The sequence below is a fragment of the Ranitomeya variabilis genome, chromosome 3 (genome assembly GCF_051348905.1).
Source record: "Ranitomeya variabilis isolate aRanVar5 chromosome 3, aRanVar5.hap1, whole genome shotgun sequence".
Taxonomy (NCBI): domain Eukaryota; kingdom Metazoa; phylum Chordata; class Amphibia; order Anura; family Dendrobatidae; genus Ranitomeya; species Ranitomeya variabilis.
Window position 1 is genome coordinate 198,585,995 of NC_135234.1, and position 27,099 is coordinate 198,613,093.

The 27,099-nt window shown below is 44.0% G+C and overlaps 1 protein-coding gene across 1 annotated transcript in view; it reads right to left on the reverse strand.

Moving 5' to 3' along the window:
- Window positions 1-7,926, reverse strand: part of AMPD1 (adenosine monophosphate deaminase 1) — a 130,433-nt gene extending 122,507 nt beyond the window's left edge. Inside the window, exon 1 of the mRNA XM_077294971.1 lies at window positions 7,825-7,926. Within this exon, the coding sequence (XP_077151086.1) occupies window positions 7,825-7,840 (16 nt within the window). The 5' untranslated portion in view covers window positions 7,841-7,926. The remainder of the gene's footprint in view (window positions 1-7,824) is intronic.
- Between the last annotated feature and the right edge of the window lie 19,173 nt (window positions 7,927-27,099).

The following is a 27,099-nucleotide window of genomic DNA, read 5'->3' on the forward strand; positions in this document are numbered from 1 at the left end:
TGGATTTGAACACTATAGAATCATCTATCAACCATCAAGCCACCCTTTTTTTATATTTACTTTTTATTTCAGAATGTTTTTTTCAAAAAATGCTGAGCCATAAATGCATGTGAGAAGGTCACAATGATGAAAACTGAGATCCAAGACAACCACTCATTTCCAGATATAAAGTGCTCCGTGGAGAACTCAAACCACCCTGGCACCGTTCAGATATTCTAAGCATTTTGTGATTGATTTCAATGGACATTTGCTTAGAAAGTTGTGCCAGATTTTCTAGAAAATCAGTCTATGAAGAGTACTAAAGGGCATTACCTGCTTTAACGATTTCCTGGAAATCAGTGCTGCTCAGGGGTGGGATTCTAATTTGTAACAGGTTCCCTGTTTGCGTGAGCAAAACCTTCCCGGAGGTAATGTAGTAGATGTTCCCTACAATCCAATGTAACATCTACTGATAATATAGTAGGTGTTATACAGGTATTTCACAGGATTATAGAATTAACACAACTATGGAATACATCTTCATAATGTCTACACCAAGCCTGCAGCACGCTGAAGGTTGTACAATTCGCACTATGCTGATTACTTTAACCCCTTCATGCCGCGGCCCTTTTTCGTTTTTGTGTTTTCGTTTTTCGCTCCCCTCCTTCCCAGAGCCATAACTTTTTTATTTTTCCGTCAATATGGCCATGTGAGGGCTTATTTTTTGCAGGACGAGTTGTACTTTTGAACGACATCATTGGTTTTACCATGTCGTGTACTAGAAAACGGGAAAAAAATTCCAAGTGCGGTGAAATTGCAAAAAAACTGCAATCCCACACTTGTTTTTTGTTTGGCTTTTTTGCTAGGTTCACTAAATGCTAAAACTAACCTGCCATTATGATTCTCTAGGTCATTACGAGTTCATAGACACCTAACATGTCTAGGTTATTTTTTATCCACGTGGTGAAAAAAAATTCAAAACTTTGCTTAAAAAAAAAAAAAAGTGCCATTTTCCGATACCCGTAGCGTCTCCAATTTTCATGATCTGGGGTCGGGTGAGGGCTTATTTTTTGCGTGCCGAGCTGATGTTTTTAATGATACCATTTCGGCGCAGATGCGTTTTTTGATCGCCCGTTATTGCATTTTAACGCTACGCTGTTTAGCGATCAGGTTAATGCTTTTTTTTAATTGATAGATCGGGCGATTCTGAACGCGGCAATACCAAATATGTGTAGGTTTGTTTGTTTTTTTTATTGTTTTATTTAGGATGGGGCGAAAGGGGGGGTGATTTAAATTTTTATATTTTTAATATTTTTTTCACATTTTTAAAAACTTTTTTTTTTCACTTTTGCCATGCTTCAATAGCCTCCAAGGGAGGCTAGAAGCAGGCACGATCGGCTCTGCTACATAACAGCGATCATCAGATCACTGTTATGTAGCTGAAATGCAGGTGTGCTGTGAGCGCCGACCACAGGGGGGCGCTCAAAGCAGGCCGGCATCAGTAACCATAGAGGTCTCAAGGACCTCTATGGTTACCATCCTGATGCATCGCCGACCCCCGATCATGTGACGGGGGTCGGCGATGACGTCATTTCCGGCCGCCCGGCCGGATGCGGTAGTTAAATGCCGCTGTCTGCATTTGACAGCGGCATTTAACAGGTTAATAGCGGCGGGTGAATAGCGATTTCACCCGCCGCTATTGCGCGCACATGTCAGCTGTACAAAACAGCTGACATGTCGCGACTTTGATGTGCGCTCACCGCCGGAGCGCACATCAAAGCAGGGGACCCGACATGCGCAGTACATGTACGGCGCATGTCGCGAAAGGGTTAAGTTTGAGAAACAATAAGACAAAACATTTGTTACCTGTTTCTACTGATATTTGATAATGCCGAATTCAGTTAACCCCTTACCAACATATGACGTACTGATACATCATATGTCGGCTCCCTGACTTTAATACGGATTTGCAAACTAAGCTCGCATTTTTCCTGCAGATCATGGCTGATTTATTCAGCCATTATCTGCCTCTAACAGCCGCTGGTGGAGCCAAGCACCCTCAATCTCTGACAGCAGCATTTAATACAGGCCCATCATTCTATGCCCCTTTAAGAGTTAATCACAGTTTACTGTATTGTTGGAGCGCAAGGGGTCTTGGCGGTTGGTGAGCGGTTGGGAGGAGTCCAAGGAGAATCTGGATGGAAGTGAAGCGGTGGATCCTTGTAGAAAGTTTTGAGGTTGAGAGAAAAGGCCTCTTCTGTAAAAGAGACTTTGAAAACTGCTCCGAGTAGGCAATTACTACAGTACTGGCACAATACTGTTGTTTTATTGGTTTACGTATAGAAAGGGTTAATTGCATTGTACTTTGCTCGCATATAACTGATAATTCTGTTTAAGTGTACCTACGTATACTCTGCTGTCATTGTATTTGTTACTTATACACTGCTTATCTACCATCCTTTGTTTTATAAACTGGATAGTATATATTCATATTATATTATCTAATCATTGTGTGTGTCAGCCGATTATTGCTGTACCCCACGTCCTGCTGCCATCCCTCGTCGGCATTTCATTTGGCGCTGTGAGCAGGGTACAGCATCACAATGCAGAACGCAGCCAGGGATTTGTAGTGCGGTACAGGCCACAGGGTCCGCGGGAGCAGCTGTCCCAGTCGCTCTCTCGCCGACTCTAAATGAGCTTGCCAGCAGGCTCCATACTGAGGCAACTTGCAAAATTTGACGGAAGTAACATGCCAATTGAAAAAGGGGCCGATCATATGTGAAGTAGAATATGTAGAAAGACTTGGCACTCAATGATTTCTTGAAGAAGGATAAGGTTGTTTATTTCACATCCAGACAAACAGATCAGTTGCTAAATGTTTTCGGTCCTATATGGACCCTCCTCAGAGCAAATAAATTTATCTGGAGCGCTGGGTCTGAATATGTAATTTGACTGATAATCCTTCAGTTAAAGCGTGTGGTAGCCAATTAAATGGGATATGTGGAAACTGCGATTACAAGCATACTCTGCTGCTTGGGAGTGTGGTGAGCCCACACAACACACGCCCTGTGTCCTGAGCGCTGATGGCGTGCTGTGACGCTGCGGAGAGCTCTGGAGCAGTGGACTAATAGCATTAATAAAAATATGGCTTAAAAAGGTTTTCCAGATAAAAAGTTTTTATTTTAGTAATAATTCAGGTTGACTAGATCGACAAGAGACAAGACCACCAAGTCCAGTGACTGCCTGTAGTGCTCATGTGCTGTAGCTGTAATGTCACAGAAGCAGCTGAGTCAGCAAAGACATTACAGTGGTATGGAGAAAATCCGACCAAACCATCTAAAACAACTGCTTTCTCAAGCTACAACTCGTCCACTTTGGACACATCATACAAAGAGAGCAATCACTGGAGAAGGACATCGTGGTTGGAAGAATAAAAGGAACAAGATAGAGAGGAAGACCAGCAACTTGTTTTCTCGATACAATCAAGATAATGGCGGAGAAGACTCTGTGGAACTATCTAGGCTTGCACAAGATCGATCTTCTTAGGGTATGGCTCCACGGTACGGAGGGGCGGCGGTATCGCCGCAGCGGCGAAGCCGCTCGGCGCTAAGCCCCGCCCCCTTTCTGGGACGCGATCATGCCGGATGTGTTAACTCTTCACATCCGGGATGATCGCTCTCTCCCATAGGGCCCTGTGATATGCCTTGCGGGGACGCTGCGTCCCCGCAAGGTGTACGGACATGCTGCGATCTGAAAAGACGCGCAGCATGTCCGGAGTCGCAGGGCCGCCGTGTGTGGGTTTTCACGCATAGTGGAGACGGGATTTCATAAAATCCCCTCCACTATGCTGGAACATCTGGACGCTGCGTGTTTGACGCTGCAGCGCTGCGCAGCGTCAAAAAAGCAGCGTTTCCTGACTGTGGAAACATACCCTTACAGAGTGTTTATCCATCAAGTAGCCATGGCTTGAGACCAAGCTGAAGGCTAATAATAATAATAATAATAATAAAACATGACAACATAGCTAAGCAAAAAAGATTTCTCTGAATTATTGGTCCTTGTAGTGACAATCTTAAGTCTTATTGGGTGTCATACTAACATTAAATTATATACTACTCGATATTCCACTTCGGAATTGATGCTATGTAACACCATAATTGCCTGTCAAAATGCGAGATTAATAATAAATCAACTATCTGTAGTGCGGTAAGTTAATTTTATGAAAAGGAAGGCTTATAATTATAAAGGATGGAAAAGCTGAAATCTGAAAATCGTTATAGCTATAAACTTGGTATCCTGTTTTTCCTTTGTGATACATGGCCGATATAATCCATATCTCTGAAAGCTGTTAAAGAAGCTGCTCCAAAATCTAGTGTCAGGTTCACTTTAAATTCTTGAATGTTCTGACTTTAGATTTCCAGCGGTCTTACCTACTGTTTGACAGATATCTGCACTGGATATAAAAAAGTCTTTGTCACGTAAAAAAATAATCCCAAAAAGAAAAATTTCAGAATTTGTTGCACCTTTAATGTCTCTCGTAATCTGCATAAACCCATTAACAAATAAAATGAAATCATTTTGAGAAAGAAAATAAAAATAACAAAACTAAAATAAAGTAGTTGCATTAGTGCACCCACCCTCTCAAAATTGGTGATCTTGTTCTGTTCAAAATTAGCCAATTACATTTAAACTTATGTTAAAGGGAACCTGTCACCTGAATTTGGCGGGACCAGTTTTCGGTCATGTGGGCGGGGTTTTTGGGTGTTTGATTCACCCTTTCCTTACCCGCTGGCTGCATGCTGGCCGCAATATTGGATTCTCTGTCCTCCGTAGTACACACCTGCGCAAGGCAATCTTGCCTTGCGCACGCACAGTATGCTTTGCCCAACTGCAGGCAAAGCCGAAAAGCATTAGTGCGCATGCGCCGGCGCACTATGTCCCGGAACACAGCAAAATACTTCCGGGACATAGTGCGCCGGCGCATGCGCGCTAATGTTCTTCGGCTTTGCCCACAGTTGGGCAAAGCATACTGCACGTGCGCAAGGCAAGATTGCCTTGCGCAGGCGTGTACTACGGAGGACAGAGAATGAACTTCAATCCAATATTGCGGCCAGCATGCAGCCAGTGGGAAAGGAAAGGGTGAATCAAACACCCAAAAATCCCGCCCATATGACCAAAAACCGGTCCCGCGAAATTCAGGTGACAGGTTCCCTTTAAATAAAAGTCAGTGCACAGCTGCCATCATTTAAAGTCATTATGATTAACTATATATAAAGTTTAGCTATTTTAGTTGGATTTTCCTTTCTTAGTTCCATTTTACAAGAAAAGATACGGTTTATAAACAGCTTACAACACAGCAAAGGGATCTAATTTTCAGGAAAAGTATACAAAAACATCCTTGAAATTGTTCCAAGCATGTGATGCTCGTTTAAACTCACCTGTGGCAACACTAAAGTTTAAAGGTATAGTCTAGTCTAAAAAAAATGAAATAGTGCATGCTGCCTAGTAAATCCTTCTATCTCTGCCCACACTGATTTCTACTATTTGTAGGTAGAGAACAAGAAGCTGAATGATCTCTGCCCAGTGTCTTGGACAAAGACTGGACAAAGCTGCAACCTGCAGAGTAAGCAGTGGACCCCAAGTACCATCAAGGATTTTTACATTAACCTTTTCTCTGCACTATACCACCAGGGATTCAGGGATTAACCCCTTTCCTGCCCTATGCACCACTAATTTTTATATGAACCAGGGAACCTTACTTTCTGCTATAGAGGACAAGGAATATGAACACCAGCCCCTTCACTACCTTAGTCCACCAGAGATTGTGTCATTAGTATTACCCCTTTTTCTGCCTCAGACCACCAGGGATACTGGCATTAACCCTTTTCTGCCCTACGCATCACATATCATTATTTCTGCCATATATTATTTTGGATTATTAGTACAAAGTATTCTCTATACTGTACAGAAATGTAAGTAATCTAAGTAAATTTCTAATTTATTAATGAGAATGGAAACTTTGTGATTATTTAATATTAAAGGGGGCTCCGTGTTCATGTTCTATGATTACAAAGATAAAGAGGAAGACATTTTGACATTAACAATATACTGTAAAGTGCTCCTAAGTATCAATGAAAAAAATGATCTCCTGGAAAACCACTTTAATATTTGGAAGAATATAAAATTCATTTAATGTGGTTTTCCGGCAATAAAAATGTGTTTATATAAAATTACCGAACTTACTAAGGTTCAGTTCACATCTGCTTAAGTCCTCCTACTGTAGCAGCCATGTCCTGGTCCTGGTAGCTCAGGCAATGCTACCAGTTCAATAGCTAAGCCAGCGCCCTTCTCTAGCACAGATAATTCAGGGACAGAGAAAGGGACTGACTTAACTAATGAAATAACCCTTGGTCCGGGTCACACGAGCGTAGATTATCCTAAATTAGAAAATTGGGTTGATTATCCTAATGACACTCCAATCAAACTCTGATCCGAGTGTCAGCATAGAGTGATCTGATTCTCTTGGATGAGATATTCGTGTGCCAGGTGCGGAGAAGACGGAGAACCTAATTTCTCCATCATCTTCATTGTCTGAGTCCACGGATGTCAGACTGCACTCGGATGACATTGGAGTGCAGTCCGATGTTTTACACGCACCTATAGACTCGAATGTATGAGTGGCTTCCGATTAGTGCATTAAAAACTGTCTTTGGAAAAAGACATAGACTTACAATCCCCATGATCTAACATTGGTCTGAGTGCTATCCGATAAAGTATCATGTGAGCGAGCCATTAGATTCAGTACACTTCAAGCATATGAATCTGTGTTGAAACTAATGCAGAAGTCGAGGTGCTGGGAGCGAGAAAGATGTATGGAAATAGGAGGATCTGAGCAGATTTGAGGAAAAAAGTATATAAGAAAAGTGCAATGATTTTACATTTGTTAAACAATAAAATATTTTCTACCACTTGGCTTGCCCCTTAATAATATGAAGGGCCTCCAAATGACCTGTCCTCAATTTTTGGTTTCTAGCAAAACACAAGTATGGACGGCATCAGAGAGTAGAATGTGGGAGGTGTAATATCAATCAATAAAAACAATTGATAACTGGCAGTAGAAAAAAAGAACATATGGTTGCATCCAGAGAGCAGTAATCCAGTGTTAACACATCCGTACCAAGAGATCAGAAAGACAGTCATCCTTCCAAATAAAAAACAGGGAGGGCGATGCAATCTCTCACTCATGATTATATTACTAAATTGCTTTTCTTCATAAATAGCCTCTTTTTATAACTTATTTTTCACCCTTTTAGTTTCTACTTTGAGCAATTCAGGATGAACTCCATTTGCTATTTGGAAATCATCAGCAAGTTGATCAGTCTATTCTTACTAGGAGTGTTTTCAGTACACAGTGTTGTACTACTGTTATCAGGCTGATTATATTACCCATCAGCACCTCATTATCACATATATTCACAGTAATGATCATTTTTGGGATTTCAAAATTTGGCATATCTGTTCTTTTATTGATTGTAACATATGCGAGAACAAAACAAATATAAAGATGTTAGATTTTCCATTTTCTGACTATATAGCCCATATTAATCATAGATGGGACTGTAGCGCTGCCTACGCCAAGACATTATCACATGGTGCATCCATCATTGCATAATTCATACAATCCAACCAAGTCCAAATTTGTTGGACACAGTTGCACTGTCAATTGATAAACTACCAGCATATGTGGTTCTCCCTGATAATCCCAAGGAACGGTAGTTTCTACAAGTGTTTGGCTCGTTCTTTATATGCCCTGGAGATTGATTAAGCATACACACAAACACTTACTAGCCGTTTGTGACATTTTGGTGCCGGGTCTTCAGAGCTCAGCAGGAGGATAATGGGCCAGACAGCTAGCTGGTGCTAGGAGTGACAAAGTCCTGGTCTGTGAAGTCTCATTTTGCAGTAATGTGATCTATACACTTTAAAAGGATAGGAAGCTATTTCCAGCATGGGGGATAAAGTAGTTGCCAGAGAAGCAGATGCAATGAAACTCACTCCTACCACGTCCTTGGGAATTATGTAGAATGCTGCAATGTAATTCCTTGGATTGTATACACATATGTATACAACGCAGGGCTTCAACAGTAAGAAAGTGCACATAAATATGTTGCGTTCATATGTTCCTGCAAAAACATTAATGGTGCCAGTAAGAAAACATGAATATTTACATACAAAATGTAATAAAAAATAACATTTTACCAGTTTTTAATCAAAATATTTTCAACTAAAGCCCCAAATACACAATACACAGTGTGCAGAATTATTAGGCTAGCGACTATGTGACCATATTATCCAAGCTGTATAAACGTGCATGCTTATTACATAAAGGAGATCAGATGATGTGTATTTGTGTAATGAGGGAGGGTGACGCCTATGGATACAACAGCCTTTATCAAAATGTGTAGAATTATTAGGCATCTTGTTTTTAACAGCCAAAAGCGGCCAAATAGAGATTTAACTGCCTCTGAAAAATAAAAAAACTTGTTACAAGTCTTACAGAGGGATGCAGTACTCTTCAAATTGCTAAGATATTGGGGTGTAATCACAGAACCATCAAAGGTTTTGTTGTACATAGTCATCAGGGTCACAAAAAGCATGTTAAGCAAAAAAGACGCACATTAACTGCCAAAGATTTGAGAAGAATCAAACGTGAAGCGACCAGGAACCCATTATCCTTCAGGGCAGTCATATTCCATAACTGCAACCTCCATGGAGTTTCCAGAAGTACTAGGTGTTCAGTTCTGAGAGACATGACCAAGGTATGGAAGGCAAAAACCTAACTACTACTGAACAAGACACAGAAGTTGAAACGTCAAGACTGGGCTAAGGAATATCTGAAGACAGATTTTTCAAAGATTTTATGGACTGAAGAGATGAGAGTGATTCTTGACCAACCAGATGGATGGGTCTTTGGCTCGATCAATAATGGACACAAACATCCACTTTCGACCCAGATGCCAGCAAGGTGGAGGTGTGTTCAGTACTGTGGTTCGTGCTGCCCAAACAGCTGATCGTCAACAGATTAAGGCTTCTTTCACACTAGCGTCGGGCTCGGCCCGTCGCAGTGCGTCGGGCCGAGGTTACCGACGCTAGCGTTGTATACGCCGCACAACAGGGGCAGCGGATGCATTTTTCCAGCGCATCCGCCGCCCCATTGTGAGGTGCGGGGAGGTGGGGGCAGAGTTCCAGCCGCGCATGCGCGGTCGGAAAAAGCGGACACGTCGCACAAAAAAACGTTACATGTAGCGTTTTTTTGTGCCGACGGTCCGCCAAAGCATGACGCATCCGTCGCACGACGGTTGCGACGTGTGTCAATGCGTCGCAATGCGTCGCTAATGTTAGTCAATGGGGAAAAAACGCATCCTGCAGACAACTTTGCAGGATGCATTTTTTCGCCAAAACGACGCATTGCGACATATTGCAAAAAACGCTAGTGTGAAAGTAGCCTAAGAAACTGACAGACTCCATGGATAAATGCCACAGCTAGTCATGAATTAGAAGAGCTGTGGTGTCACTACCCACGCATCACACGGGCTTATTTCGGTGTAACTGGGAGAAACTGCCCTTTAAATCACTAAGGCGATGTGCACGCGTTGAGTATTTGGATGCAGAAATTTCTGCACCATTTTTGCATCTCTTGGCAGGATAAACGCAGCAGCCAAATGCACGTTTTGCCGCATTTTCAATGCGCTTTGGAAAGCAATGAATGCTATAGAGATAGATAATAGGTAGAGATAAATTATAGATATACCGTGGGGAAAAAAATTATTTGATACACTGCCGATTTTGCAAGGTTTTTCACCTACAAAGAATGTAGAGGTCTGTAATTTTTATCATAGGTATACTTCAACTGTGAGAGAATCTAAAAAAAACAAACAAAAAAAAAACAGAAAATCACATCGTATGATTTTTAAATAATGAAATTGCATTTTATTGTATGAAATAAGTATTTGATCACCTACCAACCTGGCTCTCACAGACCTGTTAGTTTTTCTTTAAGAAGCCCTCCTACTCTGTACTCATTACCTGTATTAATTGCACCTGTTTGAACTCATTACCTGTATAAAAGACACCTGTCCACAGACTCAATCACACTCCAACATCTCCATCATGGCCAAGACCAAAGAGCTGTCTAAGGACACCAGGGACAAAATTGTCGACCTGCACAATGCTGGAATGAGCTACAGGACAATAGGCAAGCAGCTTGGTGAGAAGGGAACAACTGTTGGCATAATTAGAAAAAGGAAGAAACACAAGATGACTGTGAGTCTTTGTTGGTCAGGGGCTACATGCAGGATCTCGCCTCGTGGGGTAAGGATGATTCTGAGAGAGGTCAAGAATCAGCCAGAACTACAAAGGTGGACTTGGTTAATGACCTGAAGAGAGCTGGGATGGCAGTCTCAAACATTACCCTTAGTAACACACTACGCCGTCATGGATTAAAGTCCTGCAGAGCACACAACGTCCACCTGTTCACGTCAGCACATGACCATAATGACCATCTAGATGATCCAGAGGAGGCATGGGAGAAGGTCATGTGGTCAGATGGGACCAAAATAGAACTTTTTGTTCGCCGTGTTTGGAGGAAGAAAAAGGATGAGTACAACCTCAACAACACCGTCCCAACTGTGAAGCATGGTGGGGGAAACATCATACTTTGGGTGAGTTTTTCTGCAAAGGGGACAGGACGACTGCACCACATTGAAGGGAGGATTTATGAAGTCATATAACCTCCTTCCCCCAGTTAGAGTATTGAAGATGGGTTGTGGCTGGGTCTTCCAGCATGACAATGACCAAAAACATGCATCCAGGGCAACTGAGGAAAGACTTTGTAAGAAGCATTTCAAGGTTCTGGAGAGGCCTAGCCAGTCTCCAGACCTGAACCCAATAGAAAATCTTTAGATGGAGCTGAAACCCAATGTTGCCCAGAAACAGCCCCGAATCCTGAAAGATCTGGAGAAGATCTGTATAGAGGAGTGGTCCAAAAACCCTGCTGCAGTGTGTGCAAACTTTGTCAAGAACTACAGGAACGATCTGTCCTTTGTAATTGCAAACAAACGTTTCTGTACCAAATATTAAGTTCTGTTTTTCTATTGTATCAAATACTTATTTCATGCAATAGAAATAAAAAATGCAAATTAATTATGTAAAAATCATACAATGTGATTTTCTGTTTTTTTCCTTAGATTCTATCTCTCACAGTTGAAGTGTATCTACGATAATGTTCATGCTATGAACACAGGAATCACCATACATAAGACAAACAACTTCATTGGAACATACAGCAAAAAAGGAAAAAAAAAGTCTCCAGGTCCAGATGAATTACACCCCGGAGTATTGAAGGAGATAGCAGAAGAAATTTTTGAACCACTCTCCATAATCAATTTGATAATAAATTTATTTATTAAATTTGAAAATTCTTGGTGAACAGGAGAAGTCCCAGAAGACTGGAGAAGAGCAAATGTTGTTCCTATCTTCAAAAAGGGGAAGAAGGTGGACCCAGGGAACTATAGGCCAGTGAGCCTGAGATACTAGGAAAGATCTTTGAACAAATTATTAAACAACATGTATGTAAGTACCTGGATAAGAATTAAGTGATTAACCAGAGGCAGCATGGGTTTGTAACTAATAAGTCATGCCAGACTAACTTAATTTCCTTCTATGACAGAATCACTGACTGGGAAATGCTGTAAATATAGTATAACTTGACTTCAGCAAAGCATTTGACAAAATATCTCACACCATCCTTATTAAAAAAAAGACTAAGTGTGGAATGGACAAGGCAACTGTTAGGTGGATTCATAACTGGCTTAGTGATCGGACCCAAAGAGTGGTCGTAAATGGCTGCACATCCAATTGGAAGAATGTCTCAACCACAGGGTTCTGTCCTGGCCCTGTGTTGTTCAACATCTTTATCAATGATTTAGGGCAACACAGTGGCTCAGTGGTTAGCACTGCAGCCATGCAGCGCTGGGGTCCTGGGCTCAAATCCCACCAAAGACAACATCTTCAAGGAGTTTGTATGTTGTCCCCATGTTTTCGTGGGTTTCCTCCGGGTACTCCGGTTTCCTCCCACACTCCAAAGACATACTGATAGGGAATTTAGATTGTGAGCCCCATCGGGGACAGTGATGATAATGTGTGCAAACTGTAAAGCGCTGCGGAATATGTTAGTGCCATATAAAATGATGACACAAAGCTAGGAGGGATAGCTAATACTAGAGAAGAGAGAGGATTCAAATAGATATAAATAAACTGGAGTAGTAGGCAGCAACTAACAGAATGGCTTTTAGCAAGGAAAAATGCAAAGTACTACATCTGGGCAATAAAAATGAAAAAAGCATATACAGAATGGGAGGAATAGGGCTAAGCAACAGCACATGTGAAAAAGACTTGGATATACTAATAGATCATAAACTGAACAAATGCAAAGGCAAATGCAATTCTGGGATGTATTAACAGAAGCATACAGTCTAGATCACACGAAGTCATTATTGCCCTCTACTCCTCTTTGGTCAGACCTCACCTGGAATACTGTGTCCAGTTTTGGGCACCATATTTTAAAAAAGACATCAACAAACTGGAGCAAGTTCAGAGAAGAGTGACCAGAATGGTGACCGTTCTGCAAACCATGTCCTATGCGGAACGGTTACAGGATTTGGGAATGTTTAGCTTGGAAAAAAGAAGACTGAGAGGAGACCTAATAGCTGTCTACAAATATCTCATGGGCTGCCACATTGTAGAAGGATCATCTTTATTCTCATTAGCACAAGGAAAGACTAGAAGCAATGGGATGAAACTGAATGGGAGGAGACAGATTAGATATTAGAAAAAACTTTTTGACAGTTAGGGTGGTCAATGAGTGGAACAGGCTGCCACGAGAGGTGGTGAGTTCTCCTTCCATGGAAGTTTTCAAATAGAGGCTGGACAGACATCTGTTTGGGATGATTTAGTGAATCCTGCTTTGAGCAGGGGGTTGAACCAGATGACCCAGGAGGTCCCTTCCAACTCTGTCATTCTATGGTTCTATGATTCTATGATTCTACAATGAAAGTCACAGAACCAAGTACATTAAAATGACAATGGCACCATAAATCAAATATTGTATTTGCACGTGTGATCGTGCAAGGAAAAAACACTTAATGCAAGTAACCATGATGCAATAAAACTGGTCCTGTTATCAAAAGTACACAATAAGATTATCGTACAAACCTGCACAGTATGTATAGACCCAAATGTGGCAATGTGAATATCAGACAGAAATTTAACAGGTGACAATGAAATACAGTACAAACAGATAACAGATTGCTAACTGCTAAAAAATATATAATATGTGAGGATCAGCAAGCCTAGTAAGGTTGATACAAATATATCAGAGTGGCCAACGGGTTAAATTAGTGCAGCCAGATAATTGTAATACAAGCCCACAAAAAATACAAGGAAAAAGCACAACAACTGGTGCCAGTATATAATCCTGCTTATGTTTCAGCATTTTTCAAACCAGTACCACGTTATGAGCAGCAAAACGATCCTAAACTAAACCATGGTAAGCAAAAATGGCGGGGAGTATGTGCCCAAAGCGTGTCGCCACTTCCTCGGGGGCCTAAAATTCAGCTGTAGGTGCCATGTTATAAATAGTATTTAAATAAAGCAAAAATATATTTGTGCAGCCAAGATACATAATCATAGATCTAGTGTGCATGCCCCAGGAAAGACAACATGTTGACATGGAAATGATGAGTACTGTGCCAAAAAGCTTCTGTGTACACTGCAGGAGTGTCTGTGCGAATGGTGTGCCTAAAAATAATTATACTCTGCTTCTGTGTCTGTACGAGTTGTGGGCCTAAAAAAGATTTATACGCTGCACCCATGTCTGTGGGAGTACTGTGCTTAAAACAATTTTTTCTACCCTGCAACCATGTGTGTAGGAATACTGTGCCAAAAAGCCTCTGTGTGTACTCTGAAATCCTGTCTCTGGGAGTACTATGCCAAAATGCCTCTGTGAGTACTGTGCCAAAAACCTTCTTGGGGTACTGTGCCAAAAAGCCTCTGTGTGTACTCTACAACTTTGACTCTGGGAGTACTGTGCCAAAAAGCATCTGTGTGTACTGTGCCAAATAGCCTCTGTATGTACTGTGCCAAAAGTTTGTATGTGTGCTGTGCCAAAAAGCCTCTGTGTGTGCTGTGCCAAAAAGCCTCTGGGAGTACTCTGCAACCCTGCCTCTGGGAGTACTGTGCCAAAAAGCCTCTGTGTATATTGTACCAAAAAGCCTCTGAGAGTACGGAGCTAAAAGGCCTCTCTGTGCCTCTGCATCTGGTACACTTCTATATTCAGCCAAGAATACGTACAAGTCCTGTGGGATCCACGCCAGGTTCATTTAAAATGAATGTGAGCTTGCCCACGTTGGCTGTGGACAGGCACATGCACCTGTCTGTGATGACACCCCCTGCCGTGCTAAACACACATTCTGACAGTACACTTTCTGCAAGACAGGCCAGCAGCACCAAGGCATAAACAAGAAGTTAAATGAGCAAGACCCATAACTCAGTATGTGGAAACGTGTGGACACATACTCTTCCAGCATGTTGTTCAAACTGTCATGTTCATGGATTTGTTCACCTGAGCTTGTGTTTTATAGTTGGCATCTCTGTCTTTCGCACCACATGAGACAACACACCTTTTCTCTGGGTGTTTGGATTCTGTTTACTGGCTTCAGTCTGTGTAGCTTAACACGGGTGTTTCTAATTGTCCACCTATCACCTTTTGTTAGTGTCTAACCCACCAATCCTGAGTGAGTTGCTACACAGGCATAACCTAAATGCTGCTTCCTGCTAATACGTTTTGGATGCTAGCAGGTGAGTAGGATGTGCAGCGCCCCCACTGTCGCAGGGCCGAGGGGTACCCGGCACCGGGTCTCTGAGTCTCTGCTCTGGAGTTGTCACGGTGGCTAGACCCGGTCCGTGACCCTGCTGAGGGGCGTACAATGAAGGTGGAGGTATGGGATGTCGTTATGGTGTGGTGAAGTGCCGGTCGCGGTAAATAACGAGGACACCAGGTTGCAGTCTCTTTACCTCTTTACTGAAGGCTTCAGGATCATCAGTCCGGAATACGGTTAACCAGGCTGCGCAAGTCCGGCCGGTCCGATGGCACCTCCAGAGTTCCCTTTGCAGGTGGAAATCTGTGCCTACCTTCTAGCGCTTGTGTGTTGCGGTCCTCCCCTGCTGTGCTCACGGGATAGTCCCCACAACTGTTGTGTCTGTTTCTCGTGTTCCCTCACAACTCGATTCTGATGTTCTTCCACGTCCCCCAGATCTTATGGTTAGGACGCACCCGTATGACGGGGAGGCTCGGAGCTCTTCCGGGACTCTAGCGTCGCCCCACTCCTGTTGTTACCCCCTCTGTGTCTTCCTAGGTCAATTGGGTGAGACAGCCCGCCTATAACTGACTGTCCTGCCGTAGGTTTGAAGTTTGGCCTGGAGCTCTATACTTCCTCGGCGTTCCGGCCACCGGTTACGCGCCTCAGTAGGATGTTGCCTCGTCTTACAGCACGACTCCTACTGGTATTCTCCTTGTTGCGTTGGTCTTGTCCTTTCTTGGGGTACCGCCGCTATATCGTGCAGGCGCGGTCCCGTAACGTTCTCTCTGGTTGCTAGGCCTCTGTCAGGATCCCACCCCTGACAGGGACCCCTCTGAATCTTCCCCTACAACACCCTCTGCCACAAGGTGTTGCCTGGTTCCAACCCAGTCAGCTTTCTGATCTAACTTCCTATCCAACCCCCAGTTTTACCAGACTGTGAGGAGTGGCCTAATGCATAGTGCCCTTAGCTCCCCCTGGAGGCCAGACTGTGAAATGTATTGGTGTCTGTGATACCTGGTCAGATGAACCCCTTCAGTGCCATCAGACGTACCATAGCCCCCCTTAGTGGCGGAGCAACAGTACTGCAACGACCAGGACTCTGGGACGCTGCAGATGCAGTTACACACAGGAGGCAAAGCAAGGGTTAACAGGTTATTTATATATAGAAACAGTAATGGTACAAGCAGGGGGGTAAAGGATGTAGACTGGAGGATGGGGGAAGTCAAATGCAAAAGAATATAACAGGTTAACTTATCAGTCTTTGTGCCCTGGTGGAAGGTGGCTGGAACATCCCTCGGCGACGCCGCAGGCGGTGCGATATGTCTCCGATCCGGTCCCACAGATGAGCGATGCACTTTTTCCTTGCGATGAAGAATCCTCCGGGGTCTTCGGCATGTGATCTCCTGATCTGTGCACATGGTGGGGTAGAGGTGATGTGATGGTCGGCGGCACAGAAGAAGCAGAAAGTTCAGTAGGCAAAGCCGCAGTAGAAGCACGCAGTCCAGCGGACACAGCCACAGGCACGGGCCGGTCCTTAGCAGGCACCGCGAGGATGGGACTAAGCGGTGCCTCCACGGTGGTGAGCGGAGCCAAGGTACGCACTCCTTCTTGGTCACTATCCAGTGCGGATGTCTCACTAGGCTTAGATTAGTCTGTATCAGCAGTCTTACTAGCCAGGTGCGCAGTCACAGCTAGCTGGCGTGGGTGCGTCGAGAGGGAGTCAACCGTCTCACTGTTCAGAGGCTCGTTCCACGCCAAGAGTCCCGTCTTCCAGCTCAGTCAGGTGTCCTGCCCCTGAAACAATGGTGACAGCCCCGACAGGATTGTTGCCAGACAAAATTTTCTTGGTCATAGAAATTGGGAGGCTTGCCAGCTGTTGTTCGCTCGGGGCATCTCAGATCAGAAAAAGTAGTGGAGCTCTCATCCGGCCATGGAGGAAGAGCCATGGGTGAGCTTGTATCCTCTGGTTCCAACCTCTCGGAGCTTAATTCTTCACCCCCTTCTTCATCCTCTACTTCCACCAGCGTATGGGTCATCTCAGAAGCCTCGGGCTCCTCTTCTACTAGAACAGGGTTCTTAGACAGGCAGGGTCGGAGCATATTCCGGTGAAGAGTTTGAGTGGGAGCATCTTCTTTTACTTCAGGCTGGACATCATAAACAGGTCCATCTGGACTAACTCTTCTCTTCACCTGATACGGGTCTCTCTCCCAATGATTTTCCAGCTTGTCTCGAGGGCGCTTCTCTCGCACTAAGACACGGTCTCCAACTCAAAACTCTGTTGCTCTGGATGGGGTCTTCTCTGCATGTTTCTAGTTCCTGCAATCTGCTCTGGACCAACTGGTGTAAGGTCTGCAGGGGGTGCCGATGTTCCCGAACCCAGGAGGACACCCCCGTCCGTGGGTAGTCATCTTCTGGGTCCAGTGTCAACTCGGTGATTCCCCTTTCTTCTCGGCCAAGCAGAAGAGAGTAAGGTGCATATCCCGTGGTTTGATGTACTCGATTTTTATACACTCACACCAGTTCAGAAATGTACTCTGGCCACCAGGCCTTCCAATCTTCCTCTAAAGTTCTTAGCATCTGAATCGGCGTGCGGTTAAATCGTTCACAGGCACCATTACCTTGAGGATGGTACGGTGTGGTGCGGGACTTATCAATCCGGTACAGGCGATGCAATTCATCCATTACTCTTCCCAAGAAACAAGCTCCCTGATCGGAGTGAATTCTCTTCGGACACTCATAGGGTTGGATGAAGTTCTTACATATTGCGTACGCAGCGGACTCTGCAGTCTGATCCCGGGTCAGATTCACCACGGCAAATTTTGTGAAGTGATCCACCATTACCAGGCAATGTTCATAGCCCTGATGAGTTGGGCCGATGGTCAGATAGTCTATTGTTAAGAGTTCCAGAGGAGCAGAGGTTAGAATGGACTGTACAGGAGCTTTCTGCTCTGGCGGCTTAGCCAGTTCACATGTCCAGCACATTCTACAGGCCTCGTCCACTTTCATCCACAACTTCGGGTGGAAGATGAACCATTGAAGCCATTGGAATGTTTTCTCTGCACCAAAGTGGGCTCCTTGTTCGTGTGCAGCAACAGCAATTTCAGACAATGACGTGATTGGAACGAGGACTTGCCAGGTCACATTTGGCTCAGTCAACAGTAGCATTTTCCGATATAGTAAGCCGTTTTTCGACTGTAGTTGTTCCCATTGTCGTAGGATCCACAATGCCTCCGGGGACAAAGTACTTCTTTCTGTCGAGCTGGGACTCTCTGAGGAGACACATACTGTCTCAAGAAAGCCAGTTCGCTATCTTCCTGTTGAAGCTGAACCCACTCATCTCGAGTCCGTCCCAGTATGCCGTCTTGGACTGAGGTATGTATCTGTCCCTGCGTTGCCATCACCGTCCTGGTGGACCTCCAAAATCTAGGGACCTCTTCATCCTCTAGCTCTTTGTCTCTCTCTCGCTCGGGTCTGGTACTCTCCCTCCTGGACAGGGCAACAGCATAGATATTTTCTGCCCCCCTTTTGTAGGCAATCTTATAGCGGAATTTTGCCATTCTGGCTACCCATCGCTGTTTTAAGGCCCCCATTTTCGCATTCTCCAGGTGCGCAAGCGGGTTGTTATCTGTATGCACCAACACTTCGGAGCCGGAAAGATATTTTCCGTGAATTTCTCCGTCATAGCCCACACCAATGCCAGAAGCTCCAACTTAAAAGAACTGTAATTTTCCGGATTACGTTCGGAATCCTGAAGGGAACGACTTGCATAAGCGATCACCCTCTCTCTTCCATCCTGCATCTGTGACAACACAGCCCCAAGTCCCAGCAGACTCCCGTCAATGTGGAGAATGAGCAGTTGAGAGAAATCTGCGTAAGCCAGGATAGGAGTGCCTTTTTGAGATCTTGAAAGGCCTCTTCTTGGGGCTCCTGCCAACAGATCTTCCAGTTCTTAGCACCAGAGGGTACCTTTTTCAACAGTTCCTGTAAAGGCTTTGCCCGTCGAGTAGAATTCTTCACAAAACGCCTGTAATTACCGGTCAGTCCCAGGAAAACCCACACATCTTTCACAGTCTTTGGAGTGGGCCAGTCTTGAATCATGGTGGTATTCAATTTGTGTGCGGAACAAATGGCACTTCTGGGGCTTCACCTTTAGTCCGTGCTTCTGAAGGTGGGCCAACACTTGTTCCAGGCATTGCAGATGTTCCTCGATTAAAGCCACAAAGACTATAATGTCGTCTAGGTAGATGGGGGTCGATTCAAAGTTCAAGTCCCCTAGACATCTCTCTATGAGATGTTGAAAAGTTCTAGGAGCGTTGGCTAGGCCGAACGGCATGCGGTTGAACTCGTACAGACCCATGGGGAGAAGGAAGGCAGTCTTTGCAGGATCTTGTTCATACATGGGGACTTGCCAGTAACCGCTGGCGAGGTCCAGTGTAGAGAAGAACCTGGCTTTCCCCAGAACAAACAGGGACTCCTCAATCCGGGGCAGCGGGTAGGAGTCCCTCACCGTACAGGCGTTGAGTTTTCGGTTATCCACACAAAAACGCAATGTGCCGCCTTTTTTTGTACCAACACAATTGGGGCAGCCCATGGACTCTGGATCTCCTGGATCACAGTGGCCTACATCTGATTCAACATGCTCTTCACTTCCTGGTACAACTGTGGGGAAATTTGCTGGTAACGCTCTCGTATGGGCACGGTGCTTCCAGTTGGTATTTCGTGCGTAATGCCCGTGGTGCAGCCAAAATCATATTCATGGAAGGCAAAAACTTTCTTATACTTTCCCAGCAGGGCTTCTACCAATTGCACCTGAGCGGGTTTGAGTTCGGCCAGTTCAGCCCGCATTTGTTCCAATATGGGTCGGCCCTCCTTGAGATAACAAGGTTCTGACACTGAAATGGAGTTCACTGATACAGTCCAGGGGTCTCCAGGTTGTACCTCCAATTGCACTTTTGAGGGGGCATTACTTCTACAGGTAGGTTCATTATTTGGGCCACCACACTTCTGGGAACGACAGTAATGTCCTGATCTCCTAAGTTAATGCACCGTACCGGAACAGTCCCTTCCCTTACAATGGCCAGCGTATGCGCCACTAGGAGTCCCGTGGGTAGTTATTTAGAAGAGGATGGTTCGATTTGGACCTCAACTCCCTCCAGGAGGACACAAGCATGAACGGGCAGGGTCTGCACTGTTTGTCCTCGTGGAAGAACAATTTTGGTGGAGGCCGGAACAATTACTTTTCCTAACAATCCTCCCTCACAGTACTTGAGCCACTCGTGCTTGTTGTTGTAAAATTTTCTCTGCGATGTATGTGGGCCCCACTGTTTCAGAGTCTCGTTAGAGGGGCTTCTGAGGAGAAGGCTTCCAAACTCCTTCAGCACATTCATCCCCAAGGTGACAACAGGTCCATAATTCACCTCTACAACTACCAGTGAAAAGCCCAACATATGATCACAAAGTGATCCCTTCAACTATAAACATATGAACCAATAGAGAGCAAAAGAAGGTCCAAATTCGTTAACAAGGTAAAAATTTATTAAACCAGCACATATCAAATACATAAACATCAAATATCACAAAATTATTAATGAAAAACACAATTGCATAACAATACCTTATGAATAGGGGGAGAATAAGGTTGGCTGCGTATCAGGAAAGAACCGATGGGGCCAAATAACCATCCATGGTATAAACCACCATGACTGATGGTAGAGCAAATTCACAACAAACATTCAATTGTGCCCACTCAGGACTATATAGTATTATTAATATGTGTCACAATCCACCAATACATGTCAGTTGCCTGAGAATCATATATAGTGCAGTACATATATATAAAAAAGGAACAGCACACTGGTATAACTTATCTCTGGGTGCAGAGCCTCCAGGCAACCTGTCCACTGGTCGTCCACATTCAATAGATATCAAAAGAGAAGGCAGCACTCCATTGTTTCAAAAAGTATAGGATTTATTCAAATCCACATGTCAGTGCGACGTTTCAGCTCTATTGAGCTTTTCTCAAGCTCAATAGAGCTGAAACGTCGCACTGACATGTGGATTTGAATAAATCCTATACTTTTTGAAACAATGGAGTGCTGCCTTCTCTTTTGATATCTAGTGCAGTACATAGATAGATCAAAAAGTATCAATAGCCATGATTCATTAACAAGGTAGATTTAAGTAGCGGTAAAAATAGAAAGAAAACTGCACATGTACTTAATGGTACCTAAGTCCCTAAGGGGTGCTCACCCTAAGGTATAGCCGAGCTGATAATTTATACTATAGCGGTATAGTGTCTACCAGGTAATGACGGCAAAATACACCATAAAAAGCTCATCTAATACCTGCAGTCATAGCGTAACCCTGGCTGGTGGTCCCGTAGTGCACCTCAACGCGCGTTTCACTGCCCCCGCAGTTTCGTCAGGAGGTTCCTCCTTCTTGGTCACTACCCGGTGAAGATATCTCACTAGGCTCAGGGTAGTCTGTATCAGGAGTCTTACTAGCCGGGTGCACAGTCACAGCTAGCTGGTGTGGGTGTTTCAAAAAGGAGTCAACCATCTTACTGCTCACAGGCTCGTTCCCCGCCAAGAGTCCCATCTTTCTGCTGAGGCCGCTATTTATTTCTGACCCACCCCCATCAGTCAGGTGTCCTGGACTGCTCCGGTCAGAAATCTCTTCCCCCTGAAATAACAGTGACAGCCTTGACAGTTCCGGCCCAGACACGCAAAGGGAACCGTGAGCCTGGTTCTCCTCCCTACATATGGACCATATCAGATGGTGGTGCTGGATTTTGTGACTTGCTGAGTAAGGTTTTCCACATTTCTGCCATGCTAACCCTCCCTTCTGAGGCGGTGCTGGTGCCCCAGCTGCGTTGGTGACTTCATCCTCCTCTGCCTTGTGCTTCCACTAAGCTCCCGCTGTCAAGTCAGGACGCCGTCAGTAGTGTGTCTACCAGCATGCGCTTGTATGTTTGTATTTTCCAATCACGCTCCAGTGATGGAAGTAAGGATGACACATTGTGCTTGTAACGGGAATCCGCCCAGAAAAGTAGTGGTGGCTGGGAACCACTTATTGTGGTTTCCATGATCCCAATGTATTGATAGCTGTTTAGAAATCACTTGTTGAACTACATGTAGAATATGGGATCCAGTGTTTAGGGGATGTACAGCTGAATGCTTCAATGGGATGGTGTGGAGATGCTTTGTGACACTGCTGGTGGTGGTGCTGCTGCTACATCATCTCTTTGCTGACAGCTGACATGTCACGGCTTTGAGGTGGGCTCACCGCCGAAGCCCACCTCAAAGCGGGGGATACTGCCAGCTGACAAACTATTCCGTCAGCTGACAGAAAGGGGTTAAATTGAGAACAGCATAGGGCTTTTACTGCCATTCTGAAAAGGATTTTCTCATTAGATCTAAAACATCCATTTAAGAAAGTATGCAGTTTGTATTTGAAAGCTTGAAATTGTCTGTGAAATAGTCACAGTGTGAACGTACTCTTACACATTGCACATATAGCAACTTATGCTCCGGCTCATTTATTTGGTTTTACTGTAGTACTTTTGCACTTCATACAAGCAGGGGTGTGGCTCACCTTTTTGAGCTAGGTATTTCAGCTATATTGCTTCCCATGGACAGGTGTTTGAACAGTCAGGCCCCTGTCATGTTCTGCCCTTAGATACAGTAGCTTGTAAAAGTATTAACTCCCTTGGCATTTTTGGGGTTTTGTTACCTCACAACCTGGAATTTCACAGTTTTAGGGTTTGCATCAGTTTATGGAATGAACATGCCTACAATTGTGAACATTTGGTTTTCTTTTTTTTTTTTAAGCAAATAATAGGACAAAATAATTGAAAACTACAATGTGCATAACTATTAACCCCCTTAAAGTCAGTACTTTGTAGAGCCTCCTTTTGCAGCAATTACAGCTGCAAGTCACTGTGGATAATTCCCTCTGAGCTGTCCACATCTTGCCACTGGGATTTCTGCCCATTTCTCAGGATAAAACTACTCCAGCTCCTTCAAGTTTGTTTCCTTTGGTGAACAGCAATATTAACGTCTGACCACAGATTCTCAATTGGATTAAGGTCTGGGTTTTGACTAGACCACTCCAAAACATTTACACGTTTACTCTTAAACAACTCAAGTGTTGCTTTAGCAGTATGCTCTAGATCATTCTCTTGTTCAAAGGTGAACCTCCATCCTAGTCTCAAATCACTGACAAGCTGAAACTGGATTTGCTCAAGAATATCCTTGTATTTCGCACCATCAATCTTCCCCTCCCCTCGACCATTTTCCCTGCCCCTGCTGCTGAAAAACATCCCCACAGCATGATGCTGACACCACCATGTTTCACTGTGAGGATGGTGTTCTTGGGGGTGATGAGGTGTGTTGGTTTGGCGCCAGTGTTTACCTTGGTGGCCAAAAAGTTCAATTTCAGTCTCACCTGACCTCAGCACATTCCTGAATATATTTGGGGAGTCTTCCACATGTCTTTTGGCAAACTCAAAACGAATCTTACAATTTGTTAGTTTTTTCTGCCCAGTCTTCCAAAAAGACCACCTCTATGGAGAGTATGGCTCTGCTTGGGAACTCTGCAGCTCCTTCAGTATTACCTTTGGTCTCTGTGCTTAATCTCTGATTAATGCTCTCCTTGCCTGGGCTGAGTTTTGGTGGGTGACCTTCTCTTGGCAGGTTTTTGTGGTAACATGTTTTTTCCATTTGATGATGTTCCTGTGGATCATCAGATAAAAGGCTATATATATATATATTTTTTTTATAACCCAACGCTGTTTGGAGATCTCCTTGGTCTTCATGGTGGTGTTTGGTTAGTGATGCCTCTTGCTTAATGTTGTTGCAGCCTCTGTGGCCTTTCAGAAAAGGTGTGTATATACTAGCAGACCAAGTGACACTTAGATTGCACAGGTGGACTTCCTGTCACTAAGCATGTAACTTATAAAAGCCAAGTGCTTGCACTAGAAATGTTTACGGGCTTTATGGCAAAAGAGGTGAATACATATGCACATGCCAATTTTTAGTTTTTTGATCCCATAAATTTAATTTATTCCTATATTTTTCTCCACCAACTTAGACTATTTAGTGCTGATGCATCACACACAAATTGGATTACAAAAATATTTAAAACACAGGTTGTAATGTAACAAAAGAGACAAAAAGCCAAAGCGGGTAAATACTTTCGCAAGCCACTGTACACTGAGCTCAGCTGACACAAGTTAAGGCTTTAATACTAGAGAAAGGATAGAACAATCCCGACTGACTACACCTTGTTGCAGTGGGATGGCTTTTATGATATACTCACTTTGTTTTTTTCTTGGGTTTTGTCTGTGAAATGGCCACAGTGTGAATGTGCTCTTACACACTGCATGGATACCCAATTTTGCTCCAGAACACTTATTTGATTTTACAGTATAAAGATGAGCCACATTTATTAACCTCTTCCCGACATGCGCCGTACTAGTACTGCTCTGCGGGAACTGAGTTCCCCCAAACAGCAGTACTAGTATGGCGGCACGATCGCGCGGCCTCACGCTTAGCGCCGCGGCGATTGCGTGCGAGTGTCAGCTGTATATGACAGCTGACACCCTGCAGCAATGCCCAGGATCGGCGCTAGCCCCAGTAATGACAGTGACACAGAGGGGCATCGCGCAGGGACGGGGGCTCCCTGCGCTCTCCCACCGCAACAACGCGATGCGATCGCGTTGTTCCGTTGTGTCCTGGAAGGAGTCCCCGGATCCAAGATAGCCGCAGGGCTCCTTCCGGGTCCTGAAGTGAGGTGGCTTGCCGACGCCTGCTCAGAGCAGGCGCCGGAAAGCCTTCTGCACTGCCTGTCAGATCGCTGATCTGACACAGTGCTATGCAAAGTGTCAGATCAGCGATCTGATCTAATATAGTGATGTCCCACCCTGAGACAATGTTAGAAAGTGAAAAAAAAATAGAATGTATAAAAAATAAAAAAAATCCCCAAATAAAGAAAAAAAAAGATATATATATATTTCCCAATAAATTCATTTATTTATGTAAATAAAAAATAACAATGAAAGTACACATATTTGGTATCGCCCGTAAAGACCCGCTCTATAAAACTACCCCACTAGTTAACCCCTTCAGTGAACACCGCAAAAAAAATAAATAAAAAATTAGGCAAAAAACAACGCTTTATTTTCATACCGGCAAACAAAAAGTGGAATACCACGCGACCAAAAAGACAAATATAAACGTGGTACCGCTGAAAACGTCATCTTGTCCCGCAAAAAAAAAGCCGCTATACAGCATCATCAGCAGAAAAATAAAAAAGTTATAGCTCTCAGAATAAAGAGATGCAAAAACAATTATATTTTATATAAAATAGTTTTTATTGTGTAAAAGCGCCAAAACATAAAAAAAGATATAAATGAGGTATCGCTGTAATCGTACTAACCCGAAGAATAAAGCTGCCTTATCAATTTTACCACACGTGGAACGGTATAAACGCCCCCCCTAAAAGAAATTCAGGAATTGCTGGTTTTTGTTCATTCTGCCTCCCAAAAATCGGAATAAAAAGCGAACAAAAAATGTCATGTGCCCGAAAATGGTACCAATAAAAACGTCAACTCGTAACGCAAAAAACAAGACCTCACATGACTCTGTGGGCCAAAATATGGATAAATTATAGCTCTCAAAATGTGGTGATGCAAAAACAATTTTTTGCAATAATGTGTGTGACGGCTGCCAATCATAAAAATCCGCCAAAAAAACGCTATAAAAGTAAATCAAACCCTCCTTCATCACCCCCTTAGATAGGGAAAAATAATAAAATTTTAAAAAATGTATTTATTTCCATTTTTCCATTAGGGTTAGGGTTGGGGCTAAAGTTAGGGTTGGAGTTAGGTTTGGTGCTAAAGTTAGGGTTGGGGCTAAAGTTAGGGTTAGGGTTGGGGTTAGGGTTGGGAATAAAGTTAGGGATAGGGTTGGGGATAAAGTTAGGGTTTGGATTACATTTACGGTTGGGATTAGTGTTGGGATTAGGGTTAGGGGTGTGGTTAGGGTTATGGTTGGGATTAGGGTTTCGGGGTGTGTTTGGGTTAGGGTTTCTGTTAGAATTGGGGGATTCCACTGTTTAGGCACATCAGGGGCTCTCCAAACACGACATAGCGTCCGATTTCAATTCCAGCCAATTCTGTGTTGAAAACTAAAACAGTGCTCCTTCCCTTCCGAGCTCTCCTGTGCGCCCAAACAGGGGTTTACCCCCAACATATGGAGTATCAGCGCACTCAGGACAAATTGGACAACAAATTTTTGGGTCCAATTTCTCCTGTTACCCTTGGGAAAATACAAAACCGGGGGCTAAAAATAATTTTTGTGGAAAAAATTATTTTTTTATTTTCACGGCTCTGCATTATAAACTGTAGTGAAACACTTGGGCATTCAAAGTTCTCACAACACATCTAGATAAGTTCCTTGGGGGGTCTAGTTTCCAATATGGGGTAACTTGTGGGGGGTTTCTACTGTTTAGGTACATCAGGGGCTCTGCAAATGCAACGTGACGCCTGCAGACCAAGCCATCTAAGGCTACTTTCACATTAGCGTCGGTACGGGGCCGTCACCATGCATCGGCCCGCTGCACGTTGTGAAATAAATGCACAACGGGGCAGCGGATGCAGTTTTTCAACGCATCTGCTGCCCCATTGTATTGACCGGGGAGGAGGGGGCGGAGTTTTGGCCGCGCATGCGCGGTTGAAAATGGCGGATGCGACGCACAAAAAAAGTTACATGGAACGTTTTTTTGTGCCGACGGTCCGCCAAAACACGACGCATCCGTCGCACAACGGATGCGACGTGTGGCCATACGTCGCAATGAGTCGCTAATGCAAGTCTATGGAGAAAAAACGCATTTAAAAAAACATTTTTGTGGGAAAAAATTATTTTTTAATTTTCACAGCTCTACATTCTAAACTTTAGTGAAACAATTGGGGGTTAAAAGTGCTCATCACACATCTAAATACGTTCCTTAGGGGATCTTCTTTCCAAAATGGGGTCACTTGTGGGGGGTTTCCACTGTTTAGGCATGTCAGGGGCTCTCCAAATGCGACATGGGTTCCGATCTCAATTCCAGCCAATTTTGCATTGAACAGTCAAACGGCGCTCCTTCCCTTCAGAGCTCTGCCATGCGCTCAAACAGTGGTTTACCCCCACATATGGGGTAT